Source organism: Corvus moneduloides, chromosome 3 (assembly GCF_009650955.1).
Source record: "Corvus moneduloides isolate bCorMon1 chromosome 3, bCorMon1.pri, whole genome shotgun sequence".
Classification (NCBI taxonomy): domain Eukaryota; kingdom Metazoa; phylum Chordata; class Aves; order Passeriformes; family Corvidae; genus Corvus; species Corvus moneduloides.
Window position 1 is genome coordinate 65,473,994 of NC_045478.1, and position 14,225 is coordinate 65,488,218.

At 37.5% G+C, this 14,225-nt stretch overlaps 1 protein-coding gene across 6 annotated transcripts in view; it reads right to left on the reverse strand.

Annotated features, from left to right (window-relative positions):
• Positions 1-14,225, reverse strand: part of ADGRG6 (adhesion G protein-coupled receptor G6) — a 111,605-nt gene that overhangs the window by 38,878 nt on the left and 58,502 nt on the right. For all 6 annotated transcript variants that reach the window (XM_032101995.1, XM_032101993.1, XM_032101996.1 and 3 more), the window contains 3 exons: positions 8,677-8,762; positions 7,264-7,316; positions 7,130-7,183 (listed from right to left, as the gene is read on the reverse strand). In XM_032101995.1, coding sequence (XP_031957886.1) covers positions 7,130-7,183; positions 7,264-7,316; positions 8,677-8,762 — 193 coding nt within the window. The remainder of the gene's footprint in view (positions 1-7,129; positions 7,184-7,263; positions 7,317-8,676; positions 8,763-14,225) is intronic.

The following is a 14,225-nucleotide window of genomic DNA, read 5'->3' on the forward strand; positions in this document are numbered from 1 at the left end:
CCTCCATAAGGATCTGCCGTGTGACACCTCCTCCCCAGAGTCCAACAAAAACAAACCTCTCTGTGCTGCCATGTGCTCCTTTGTGCTACCATATACTTCTTTGTACTACCATGTACTTCTACAAGCACGTCACACAACCTATAACCCAAATCAATCTTATCTCTCCTCACAGATAGATGCCGCACAACTGGTTGCAGCTACATTGAAGAGTTACAGAGAAAAGTATTGATTATGAAGAACTGATAAAAATAATCTCTTAAACCAATCTGTTGTTTTCTGAGAAACGCTTAGAGCACAAGTCATGTATACTGTATAATAAGAGCCTACTCCATATTATGATGAAAACAATTTCTACAAACTTTTCAGAATGACTCATGCTTGCTTCCCAGAGTAAATAAATACCTTTTAACTTGACAGCTGACGCAACATGAAGTTGAGTGCTTCCTTCCACTTTTGTCACACTCAAATCCCAGAAAGAAAACATTATAATGGTAAAGAGCAAATTCTCAAATTGGGAAACAGTGGGATTGCACTCAAATAAATGGCAATGCTGCCATGCTTTGCTGGTGTCACCGGATTTGCTACACCCAACTTTAAATCTTTTATTGTGCGCCATATAAAGGCAGATAGATTCTAACAGCAGTAATCAATTACAAATTACACATCATCTACAGTAACCTGTACTGCCAACAGTACTGCCATCGATATAATAAAGAAAAATGGATTGAGGTGCGGGTAAACACAACAGGGATAAGTATATTTCTCTTTTCTTTGACTGAAATGGTGACAGCAGGAGCAAGCAGGAAAGCTGGGGAAGACCAGTGTCTATCCCACTTTGTCCTGGTCTGTTGAGCTAATCTGGCTCAGAGAGAGGAATTTACGAAGCTGCATCCTCATCAGAGGCACAGGAAGCGGTGGTGGAGCCTGCACTGCCATGGCGCAGCCCACAAAGCCAGCTTTCTTCTCCAGCAGCGTGACTCAGAGCTATTCCAGGACACTGTGCCTACACACGGGCTGTGGTCGCGCTGCCGTGCCATGCGGGGAGCCCGAAGGAAGGATTAACAAACCACATGAACCCTGCAGCTCTGACTCTTGCACCTGAAGGGATGGGGTTGATAACCAGCAATGCACATTTCTCCTTTCTGTTGTACTAGACAGGCTGAACAAATACTGAATTACTCTTGTTGTCAAACTGTTTCACAAATCACTATTAATTTCTTTCATAGTTAATATTACTTGATTTAAAGAATATAAAGAAACATTTTAAAAGAATCTAAATACTCAGGGAATCTAAATTTCCACTATAAGGCACTGGGAATTTCAGTACTAACTACCCTGGCATATTTTAAATAGTTTTAAAATGTCAACATTAAATTCTTTACTAATCTTACTGTTATGTTGGCTCTGAAGGTAAGCAGTGATGGGTTGCTGTAACTGAAGGCTGACAGCACAGGTAGGCCCACAGAGCCACCTCTGAACAGTTTTAACTACTTCACATTAACTGGACAGACAAAAATAAGAACTGACTGTTTCATAAGTCACTAGTGAAGATGCAATACAAAGAGCAGACAAAATGTTAGAATAACACACAGAAAAAGACAGAAATAAGTATGAAAGCAGAGGGAAACTAAAAGCATTGCACAAAAGCATCTGAGTTGTGAATAATCTTTTACTTGAGGTGATTTTGACTGCTATACATTAAATGTTCAGAACAGAGAGAAAAAAAATTATGACTTGACATAATAGACACATTTAAAGAAATGTCAAGGATGAACAGCTTCCTTTCCCTGGAGAAGGTGATGTTATAGTTAGAATATGAAATCTGAGACTTCATGACACAAAACTAAAAATTGCAGCTACTTCTTGGACTACTAAAAAAAAAATCATCCTAAGTCTTCCTTTTAAGTCAATGACTGTCGTAGCAGAACAATTTTGCAAGCACCATGGTCATGCTTCGTGCCTGTGCTTGTGTCTCTGGGTCTTGCTCCTCCTTGCAGATCTGGTGTGGGAATACAAGCAACTCTGGGTTTTCAACAGAAAGCAGTTATAATGTGTGCTAATTTGGGATGAAGGCTATTCATTACTAGAGAATGTTGCAAAGACTCGAACCAGAAAGGACTGGAATCCCTCACATGGAACAGCTGGTCTTTGCTGAAATGAGATTTTGGTTACACTTGCACTGTATTCTGAAACAACGAAGAAAACCCTCATTCCCCATTCCCCAACACACTGCTTTTCTAAAAATACCATCTAACAATGTCAGACCTATACTAAATCTAAATAAAGTCAGTGGAAAGACAAAGGAAGTCATTGGAAGCTGGAAAAGGGCAGGAAGCTTCAGCAGCAGACTAAGAAGGGATCATCCTTCAGTCACTCAAAAGGAAATCCCAAATTCTTCCACCTGTGATGGAGGCTTTCTTTACAGGTCATGGACACAAGATACCACCAGGGCATTGTGGAGAAACCCTGAGGATTTCACCTGCTGCTTATTTACTTGGTTTTTCAAACAGAAATATTACACATAATGTATATGTTATGCAGCATTTTAAAATTTTTCTCAGCCCTGGTAAAGGATGTCCCTTACTACCTTCAGTAACACTGAAGTTGAAGTTGTGGGGAGTAGAGGTGAGACAGGTCCAAATTCTTCCTAAAACCTCACCAGTAGAAACCCAGAAAATTTTTGAAACAGGAATAGACATCACAGATATGTTCATTTATAACAAGAATAGCATAATTATTTCATAACAAACAATTTGAATTAATCTACAAAGAATGTAAAAAGCCTAATACTTTACCTAGGACTAGAAAAGTGAAATTATGCTGCTCTAGTGTTGCTAACTCTTGTCTAAAACTATTACACAATCTAATTAATGTTTTATCCAAGTGCGTTAAACTTTCCATTAAGCAAAACAACACCCAAGAACACAGCATGCAGGAGCCTGAATATGCCTCACTGACACTGGTGGCAAAACTCTCACAGACTTCAAGGAGCAGGACCAGGCATAGGTAGCTCTGATTTCCTGCTTTCATCTCTATTTTCATTCCCAAGACAAGGGATTTCTGTTTAGATTTAGTAGTTTTTATGCAGATGGCTGCCACTGCAGTTTTTAATTTGGATGAAATGTTTAACAGTACTAACGATAATATTGTTTCCCATAGTAGGAGCAACCGAAAACTGGAAATAGGCCAAAATTATGACAATCAAGCAGTGGGAGTTGGAACAAGCATAAACTTTTTTGTATGTTAAGTGGAGAAAAATTCATCAATTAATTGGGGTCTGAATTCTCAAAATTACTTGCAAAATAAGAGAAGAAAGGAGAAGCAAGGGAGCTGAACTCTTTATTAAAGACCAATTCCCCTACTGTGAAGCAGTCCTATGTAGTCATCTGACAAAACCTAGGATCAGTAGGACTTTTCTGAGAAAAGCAGCAGCAGCAGTCACAGAAGGTTTTGACACAGCTTCAGAGACATAAAAGGCACGGAATTAATGAAAGAAACAAACACATTTATAGTTTATCCACAAAATTGGCTAACTTGGATAAAATCCACAAATTGGTTTTGCTTTCAAAGGTTTCTGCAAAAATAATGAGGGACAAAGAAAGAGCTATATCCATAGCCTGTGCTGAACTCCTGTCTAGTTTGAACAGCTGCCCTCTCATTAAGAGGTGGAAACAGTACAGCCAGAGGAAAAATTGAATACAGACAAAGTCAAATATAGCTGTGATAAAATTCTGTCTATTAAAGTAGTTAATCATCTACCGAAGTATTAGCTTGATATATACTGCTGTCATCCAGAGATGTCACAGTATTAAAGGTGCTGATAATAATATGCACTTTTGGACTTGGCACTCTGTCTCTCATCACTGGGTACATAAACGCCTAATCAGCGCAGTGTACTTTGGATTTCTGCAGCTCACAGAACATAGTAATGAAAGAGCAACAATCCACTTCAATAATTTTGGGGTTTTTTCCCTTCTCCAGAATGCAGTACAGTTTAAAATATCTTTTTTGAAAAACACCTATTTTTAATGTGACAAAAAAAGCCAGCTTCCTAATTCCTACTTCCAGCTTCTACTTCTTCACTGAATCGTTCTCTCCAGTGATTCTTTCTCTTTCACATGAAAAAGATTAGGAGGGGAGAGGGACAGCTGAAGATCCTTGATGAGGTAGCAGTGTGGTAAATAAGGGTGAAGCAAAGCAAAATGCATAGAACAGGCTGGGGGATGTTGTTTTGTTGGTTTTGGGGTCTTTTTAACTGCTCTATAGAATACTAATCCAAAAGGAAAGCAAAAAATATGTGAACTGAATTACAAGAATATAAATCCATGTAAAAAGGGGAAAAACCTTCTCAAAGAGCAATTTTAAGAACTATTATACTGCCTCAGAAATAAGAAGGCTATGATCTTGTGGAAAGTTCAGAAAAGAGAAATAAGGCTTAGTGAGTTAAGAGTTAAGACTAATATGTTCACTTCTGTAGAAGATAAGGCCGTGATATTTTTGTTAGGTCTTAAATTTTACCTGTGGAATGAATTTCTGTTCAGATGAACATGAAGGTAAATAGAATAAGAAGTACTTAAAAACTAAGGGAAATAGCAGAATGCCTAAGACTGCAACAGACTTATCTATGACTATCCAAAATGAAGAAATAAGAAAATATTTGGGCAACTATTCACAGAAATACTATATAGGAACATTTAAATAATAGGAACTGCATGAAATCACACTGTGAGCAAGTTACATACAGGAATTCAGCCATAAAATTTCAGTGATTCACCTGGGCAGTCAGGAATTACTATTACTTCCATCAAGTATTTAGAACTTCTAACCTCTAACCTGCTAATGTTTTATATTCTCAAATGTTACCCTAGCATCTTGTAGGATTTCCTAAGAATCATAACCAGGAAAAATCCAAGGAAAGTCTAACAAAGAATCTTGACAGCAATAATCTGGAAGCAGTAGGAAAAAAGTTTTGCTTTATGGATCTTCAGAAATTCAACAGATTTGTCCTCCACAAAATTCAGAAACAGATGTGTGAACCTCAAAGAACTAAAGAACTGGTGACTAAACCCAGGAACACTGAAGACCAATGGGAAGCTGATCCTTTTATGGTTTCAGAAGGGAGGGATGTACAAGCATAGATATATACGCAGAAAACCTAAGACCTAAAGATGCTTCAACCAATTTTTCTCAAACGTTCCTTCTGTAAGAGGTAAATTATGCATGAAAATGTATTCAAGACCTCTATGACAAAAGGCAGAAAATCATGTGTATATGTATTTCTATACATGTGTATGTACATATACAATATGTAGTAAGTGGAATTTTTGTTAGTCATGTATCATGTAACTCACTTAAATTTTTAATTATCCTTGCATTACCCCATCTGGATTTCTAGGTTGGGCAGGATCTTGACTTGTCTTGTTTGTTTTATTTTCTAAGAAAACATTCACAGCATGACACTCCTGATCATTTGGAGAACATTAAAATTCGGTGTAACATGATCAGCATTTATACTAAATTATTCAGAATGATGAAAAAATGCCATTTGACCTTGACACAAAGTGCACTAGAGCCTATGAGAGGGCTGGCTTCTCGTAAGACCAGGCCTCCCTTGAAAAATGACACATTATGAACACATAATTCCATTGCCTCCGAAATGACATATAATGAACAAAAGAAATAGAAATGGGGTTACTTCCCCATAAGAGAGATATATTATGAGAAGTAATTTAGTGGCATATTCACTGTATGTCAAAAAGAGAGGGAAAAGAAAGGGAAGAGAAAGGGAAATTACTAAAATAGTTTCTCCCTCTTCAACCTTTTTTTTTGAGCAGACTAGGGAGAAGAAAAAAATGCAGGGGGCAGCATGGTAGAAAGGTGAGACGAGAAGAAATCAGGTGTACAGCTTGGCTTCTAGACTCATAAAAGATGAGACAAAAAGGATGGAGAAAGCTTTACATTCCTCAGCAGACTTGGATTGTTAGTAAGACCTGAGGCAAGGTCTCCACTTGAAAGGCCTTGCTGGCATAACCGTATCATTTAGAAGTGTGAAAAAAAACCATACCCACATCACTACACCCTACTGTAAATGTAGGTCAAGCAGCAAAAGAGCCCATTCAGAGACTGGGCTTACAGTGTACCAGTTAAATGGTTTTGCCAATAAAAGCTGTCTTTCTGCTGTGGCTATGTGGGAAGGAGATATTACCTTTTTACAGATCTTTTCATGTCTAGGCAAATTCTGTTGAAAACTGGAAGCACCACTAATTACTTCCTGATGGTAAGTTGGGAATACTGGGCTATCTCTGATATTTAAAAGCCCAACTTTTACTGCCATTATCATGGCAGTTCTCAAGAGTAAGCAGTTAAAACTCTTCTCACAGGACTTTTGCCTACACTGTAAACAGATATATCCAATACCCACTTATTGCCCTATCCTCCCAAGAGTTATTGTGTTTTGGTTTCCTCTCCTTACTTTGGTCCTAAGATTCCCTCCCTCCCCAGACATCCCTCAGAAATCAGCCTGCTGCTTTCAAAGAAGCCCATGGAGGCCAGATTTTCAGGGGGGGTGACCCATCTAACTTTCGTTGGCTGCCTTTGAGGTCGTTCCAACTCCAGTGCCTCCAAGCCCAGCAGAAGTCAGGAAATGAGAGCATATGGTAAATAGTTTAACTCACACTGGTTTAGCTTTCAATTCTAGCATGATTTTTCAGTGTTTTCCATCTAGTAAGATGTCTATTAACTCAAAAGACTCTGGTTCAAGAGAAAAAATGCAGTGAGAGTGGACAGATACCAAAGTACCAAAACTTGCTGCTAAAGAAAGCTGGGTGTGTTGTACAACTTAAATATCCTGTATCTATTCAGTTTGTGACAGATGAAGTCTGAGCTCTGAAAAAATGATCTGTTAAGGTTTAAAGCTCACCAGGTTTAAACCAAACCAAACATGATAACCAGTATTAGGTTTCTAAGCACATTCAGAACACTGATCTTGCCAGCAGTCATGTATTTACAGACTTGCAGCATACGCCAAATAATAGGCAATGAATCCATTCATAGACAATGAAGCCTGTTGCAAAGCCACTTGCAATAGCAGCTGTTGCCTCTATTGAGAAAATGTCATTCAAAATATTACCTTTTAATACTTCTTTTTTGTCTTGCTCCCTCTCTTACGGAGGCAGGGTGGATGCTGTGAAAGGAACAGACATTAATTAGGGTGGATTAATTCTCCAAAGGAATACAGCATAAATATCTTCCTCCTTAATTTACCTGATATTGACCACATACACGGTGTAATTCCAGTTCTGGAAAGTACGGTTCAGCTGAAAAACAGGAAGACATTGATCACATGAATGGTGAGATGTTAATGGGGCTCTTTGTTGCTTAAGGCAGTGTCAGAATTTCACCCTTCTGCCCCTTGAGAAATCCCCTTCAGTTTTGCAAAGCAAAGAGAACACTCACTTTTCAGTGAGGTGATTGTTGTACAACAGGTAGTGAGAGATGTGGCTTTTTGTGGACAGGAAATCTGTATAAGGCCATGACACAGTGAATAGGTGAGTGCACAGGATGCTGACCTTTTCCTTTTCTCCTTCTCTTCCACATCTTAAATTCTCAGATACACTTTGATTAGAATAGATTTACTGAAAAAGTTACTGGCTAAATTTTCACCTGAAAGTCTTCAAACTTACAATGATCTTCTTTTCAGACCTTTGTACTCTTTATTCCGAGTGTTCAACAGCTGCTCAGTTTTCCCCTGAGAGACACCTTTGCATACTCTGCTAGGGCCAAGTGACTCCTTTCTAGATTTTTTGGCTCAGGCACCCATGTAGTTTGCCTGGTTACTGCTGCTAAGGGAACAACCTTGGCAGGTGTGGATGACTGCAATTCTAGTTTGTAATTTACTATATATATATTCTAGTTTATAGATTCCTTAGCTTCTGATAGCTGAAATCTCCAGGTTTACTAAAAGAAAAATATAGTTGCCATGTTTCATGATATCATATTTTCGCATAAGTAGTTGGTATCTAGGTTTTACAAATTGTGTCAGTGTGACTATGTGAACTGTCAAGAATGAGAGAGAATATCTTTATTCAGAAAGAAAGAACTTTCAGAGGCAAGAACCTCAAGAATCCGTCACCCAGAGAGGAGCTTATGTCTGATAAAATGGACTGAAAAACCAGGGACTACTAGAAAGCTCAGCAAGTGACCTATGGCAGAAACCTTCTGAAGCAGAGAACATCAGGATGAATTGGAAAAGTTTATTGCCTCACACAAATCAACACTGCCTGGTGTTTCTAGGATTTCTGCCACAATATAACTTCAAAACTTTTAGCACTTGGGGAGACAATTTTTGTCCTTTATCGTGATGTTGGAACTCAGATATGTACCTCTTTTGGTGGACAATTCTGATTTCTCCATACTTTCCAAAATCTCACCTACTATCTACATTTCTTAAGAAGCTAGCCAGTATGGTGCAGACATTTCAAAATTTTATCCATAGTGCTGAAGAGCCCCAGCCAGACCTGAATTCATTACTGCACAAATCAATAAAAGAAAGATATTTAGAGAACACATGTGAAGAGGTTTTTTTGGTAGTCTCTTTTTTATTTTTTTTTCCCAACTGATAACAGCGATGGGCCAGATTCATATGTGTAATCACACAGGAAAGAAAACTTAACTTACCCATTCTGCAACAACATCATGTACTTTCGACACCGAGTTGGAGTTGGAACTAGAGACAATTATAGATATCCTGTAGAATAGCCCACCTGTCCATTAAAAACAACATTATAGTGTTAGAAACTGAGCAAATGTACCTTTTTAATAATGAGACTTTAGCTTCATGATTAATATAAAAATTGTGCTGAACCCCAGATACAAGGCCACCTCACGCTCTTGTTGGCATTTAAAGGCTGAAATGAATAAGCCCTGCAAGTTTGGGCCCATTCTCACCAGCCCTGTTGATTTTGACAAGAATTCCCTCCCCCTCCGTATTTTCAGAGACACTTGAAATGTAACATGGAAACTCATGGACAACATACATAAAAATAGTATTTTGCATACGCCTCTAACATGGTGTGTAAAATCAAGATAATAAAAGTATCACAGATCTAAAAAATTATTATAATTAATGAAGTCTGAAACACAGATAAATTCTGCTCCTAGGCATATTGTTATAATTTGTTATAACAATATTGTTATAATTATTGTTATAATTTCGTTATATGTTTCAGAATTGAACCACTGCAGATTAGAGTTTAAATATTGTGAGAGCAGATAAAACTCATCAATTAAAAGTAGCCAGGTAAGTGAGGACAGAATTAGGTGTGAGAAGGGATCTAGAGCTCTTGTTTCCGAAGTACACTCTTGCTCTCAGGCCTGGCAATAGCCAGAAAGTAGAAGAACCCACATTAGCTTTACAAAACTGGCAGCTGAACAAACCATCTTTCAGTAACAAAATGTGTAACACTTGGCTTGGTGCAATTTTATATTCAGAAAACTGTTTTGAAATGGCACTGGCTAAATATAAGTTTTCTTTAAACTCATGACTGGGTAGGCAGCATTACAAGATTTCACATCTAATAAATAACATCAAATCATTTCAGAGTTATGCTCTGTGTTAAAAGTCTGTACTTTTCACAAGCCAGTTTTTTTTTTAATTAAGTTACTAAACATTCTGTAAGCTCCAGTTGGATAAAATTTCCCAGGATGTGGGGGAGGTTTAAGAACTTCTGGACCAATTCACTGGCATGTATGCACATGTGTGCCACTGCTTGGTTTTGGGCTGTTACCAAGGTTGTGGGTCTTGATCACAGATACATCATATAATTTGCATTTATATAATCTTATGTAAATCTTACAGAGACACTACATAGGACAGAGCAGGACATGACAATAATTATACAGAAATCCCTTTCTGTCTCTGAATGGAAAGGAAATGCTCTATCTTTCTGACTCTAAATAAAAGACCTTTTATTCTTAATGGAGCAAATGTCATGATTTTACAACTTCATAGATAATTATTGCACAACAGCTAGAAATAAAGGCATCTGGAAAAAAATTTGAAGTCAGTATTTTCCAATTTAAATGTGCATACATTGCTTACTGTTCATGAAGTGGTTGGAGTATTGTTCTTTCTTTACAATATGGAATTAATTACATGAACATTGAGATTGGTATGAAAATTCCTCTATGATTAAAGAAGATGGTTTACTAGTTACCTTCTTTGGTAAGCTATGATTACGTTTTTGACATGAGCAGAATGAACTTTGTTTTAATTTGTTGTCTTTTTTTCCTCTCTTAACTCAGGAAGCACACAAAATTGGTGCATAGTTTAATCTGAAAATGTACTTTAGTTTATTATTACTGTGATAGTTTGAAATAAAAAAAATGACTAAAAAAATTAATTCTTTAGAAGTAGAAATTTGGACTTTGGGCAAGTTGAAAACACTTGCAAGACCTGGATGTCCTTTATATGTATATATCTCATATAAACACATAACCAATTTTAAATCTATAATGTACCTTTTACATGTGCCATACAGATACACACATACAGAAAGTGCGCATTATATATAGTCTTACAAATGCATATGTAATTATATATCTAATTATAACCTTATTTAGATAATTATATATAGTGACAAAATCACCTTAAAATAGGAATATGCAAAGTATTTTAAAAATCATACACAGTAACTACAAACTAGACTACAAACAGCTTCAAGATCTCCACCAGATGGTGACCCGAAGCATGTTTTAATGAGGCAAAAAAAAAGAACAAGAACTAATCTACATTTTAAAATACTCTCAGGAGACTGCAGTGGCAGATAGTAAAAAACTAAAATTTACTTATCCCTGTTACAATTAAACAGTTGAAATCCCACCTCAAAATGCTGAATGAAAGAAAGGAAAAAAGTATAACATTGGTGAAAATCAGCCAAAGACCATTTGAAAAAAAAAGAGGAAAAAGTAGACTGGAAAACAAATCTCCCTACACCCACCACCAGCTACAAAAATATAATGATAGATGAAATATAAGTGTTTTTTAAAATTCTGTTACAAAAATTATCCAAACATTTAGTTTTGAAAAATCTTTTCTTTTTGAAAGTGAAATCCTCAAAAATATGTCAGTGAAGAACATTCATACACTCCCAAACAATAAAAGGGCATTAAATGATATAAAATACATGGCAACCAGTATATCATCCTCACAGTCTCCTGAGAGCTGTCTTAGAGAAGTAAACAAATATTAGAAATCACACATAAATGACATTTACTATCACTAAGATGTTACAAATTCCCTTCTAGTGTAATTATATTATCATTCCAAAACATCTTCATATGCTAAATGGTCCTATATCTAAAGGACGAAAGACAGCTACTTCTACACTCAGTCTACAAACTGAGTATCTAATAGATAAGATGATCTGGGGTTTTTTTCTACATCTAACTTAACAGGCTTGACGTACTGTAGTGGACCTCAGGTCGACACAGACAGCCCAGCTCAGTGAAGGAATCACATAAACAAGGCAAAAGGACTGCAGCAGAGCTAATGAGTTGATTCAGTGGTGGGTAAGAGGTGCTGTTTTGGTTTGTCCCAGATGGTAAATTGGCCAAGGAATAAACATCAGCTGAAACTGATGACTCATGGTACCTCACAGAAGAAACTGGTGTTTGGGTCTGCATGAGAGAGTGATGGATGGCTGCTGCAGCTGCTGTCAGAGTGCCTGTCAAGATGGTCTCTTTGTGCTGAATAGAGAGTCTGCTATATGAAGATGGCAAAGGTACCACATCATTCATTATTGCAGTTCTCGATGACTGCAAAACAGGAGAGAGATTTGCAAAATGTCCACAATCAGCATTTTCAAAATCCAAGGCATTAGCAGTAATGATAGACATTGCTTCTCTGTTCCTGCTAAAGGATCCATATACCTCCACTTCTGAGTTCCATTCAGAAAGCCTCGGTATGTTTGCTGATGTCAGAACAGTGAAATCACTTATGTCTTTATTATTGTCAATGATTTCTTGTTCTACTGCCCAGAGAGAGTATTTTGGAATGTCCACTTGATTTTCAATGGAGTTTTGTCCTAAAACAGTAAGAGAACTTCTTGGTGTTTCTGTCGTTGGCAAGTTTAACTCTTCTACATCCCACTGAGGGAGCAGGCTTGGAGAAATTGTATCAAGATGGTTCTGAAAACTTTGTGGGAGTGGAGGTGTGGAATATCTGCTAGGAGGTACGCTGACTCTGAATTTTGAGTCTGAATGAAGAAGCTGCCTTAATTCCAAAGACATTGGAAGAAAGTCAGAACTCATTGAAGTGATGTATTTTAAAAAAGCACCTGCATCTTTCTGAACTTTACTTCTTGGTTTATCAACGGTATTTCTTACAGCATCATCCTCCAGAAGACCTTGAGACTGTGGTGTTCTGTGTGTTCTTGTACTGCTTATCAAACTCTTAACTACCCAAGTAACCTGAGTCCCAGGTGTACTGATCAAGAAAGGAGCTCGACTACCCCTTGAACAAGAAGGCTGGGTTCCTGAATGTGTTGGAAAGACAGACACAGGCTGATGCTTACTGTTTAGGAAGGTCATGTCAGTTTGATCACTTACTGTGTCAGTTCGAATTTGCATGTGCAAACTATCTGTGGAGTTTTCGAGATCAAAAGGACTTACCTGTACCCATACAGAAGATTGAGTGAAAGGTGCTTCCAGGGAAGGGAAAGGAAAATCAAAATAAAATTCATTGTTGGAAACCACAGTTGGGTTTGCAAAGTTCATTGTTGACTGCAATTGTGATATTGACCTGTCGTTACCTTCTGAAATTCTCTTTGAAAGACCTGGAATAAATGAACTAAAGATTTGTGTTTCCAAAGTTAATACATGACTAGAAAAATTAATTTCTTCAGCTCTGTTACCTAATGATCTAATGGCAGATGTTTGTTCAGAGATACTGTCAGACTTAGCATACAAACTAATGGACAGCAATCTCTCTGTTGGGGAAGAAAACAGTTTATTAAATGAGAGCCAGAAATTTTCTGATGGCTCCCTAGAAAACATTTGAGATGCTTCTTTCAAATGATGGGAAACAATCCAGAAACTTGCTCTTAAAGAGGGGGAAATATCTACATATTTTGTTGGAAAATCCAAGTAATCTGAGTCCCAGGAGCCACCAACTGGATTCATGTTGTCTGGCTCTAATATGGAAAAAGCTGACTCTTCATTACTGTCATGAAATGCATCTAAATTGTTCTCCAGTGCTCCATTTCTGAGGGTCTCATTTGGCTTTTGAAAGTATAATGAATGCCGTAAATAACGAGACCAGTAATTACTACTAGATAGAAATATGCTGTCACTTTTCAAATATGTGTCAGTCAACAGCTGTTGATAAACAGGCAGGGCTGTTACAACACGCTTAAATGCTGAGCTTGTCCAGCCTGGTTCTACCAGAAATGCTGAAAATGTTAATAGTTCTCTATTGTGTCCTTGGACAGAATTTGTCAGTTGGATGTCAGGCATAAATTTTGTGTATGTTTTTTTCATGTTTTGGAAAAAACTTGTTGGTTTTGCATGTAGAATCTCCACAGAGGTTAAATTTGTAATGCCTCCTGAGTGATGTTCCTTAATGTGCATAGATTTTCTAAACTGAAATGCACTGTTTGTTGTTAGTGTAGAAAAAGTTTTCCTATCAGCATTACCTTCTATCATTTCCAGGTAAAAACTTTCAGGTGCCAAGTCTAGCAAATCTAACCTACTTTTTTGGAATGGTGGTTTCTCATCTGTAGATGATACAGACAAGCTAGAAAGAGAATGATGTCTGTCTTCTTGAATGTCAGAGGTGATATGATGATGAAACACTGTCTCATTCCACCAGTTCACAGGCTCCAAGATATTGCTTGTATGCATGAAATTGTTTGTGTCGCTGTTGGAAGATGAAATCCATGGAGTTTCTTTTTTGTGTTCGTAAGCAGTGCTGCTGCTGCTGCTCACAGGAGAGCGGAACGCTGGCTCAGAGTCAGAATGACCAAGCCTACTTGCCAAAGCCCATGCTAGCTCTGCATTAGGATTTCTGCTGTGAAGAAGAAGAACTGCTGCCTTCACAGGAGGCTCTGTAACTGCATCTGCTGCATCAGAAGTACCACGGAATGGACTTCTAGAATAATTCAAAATATTTTCATTTGGCAACTGATTCATTACAGTATTATCTAGGTTGATGCTTTCCATAAAAGCAG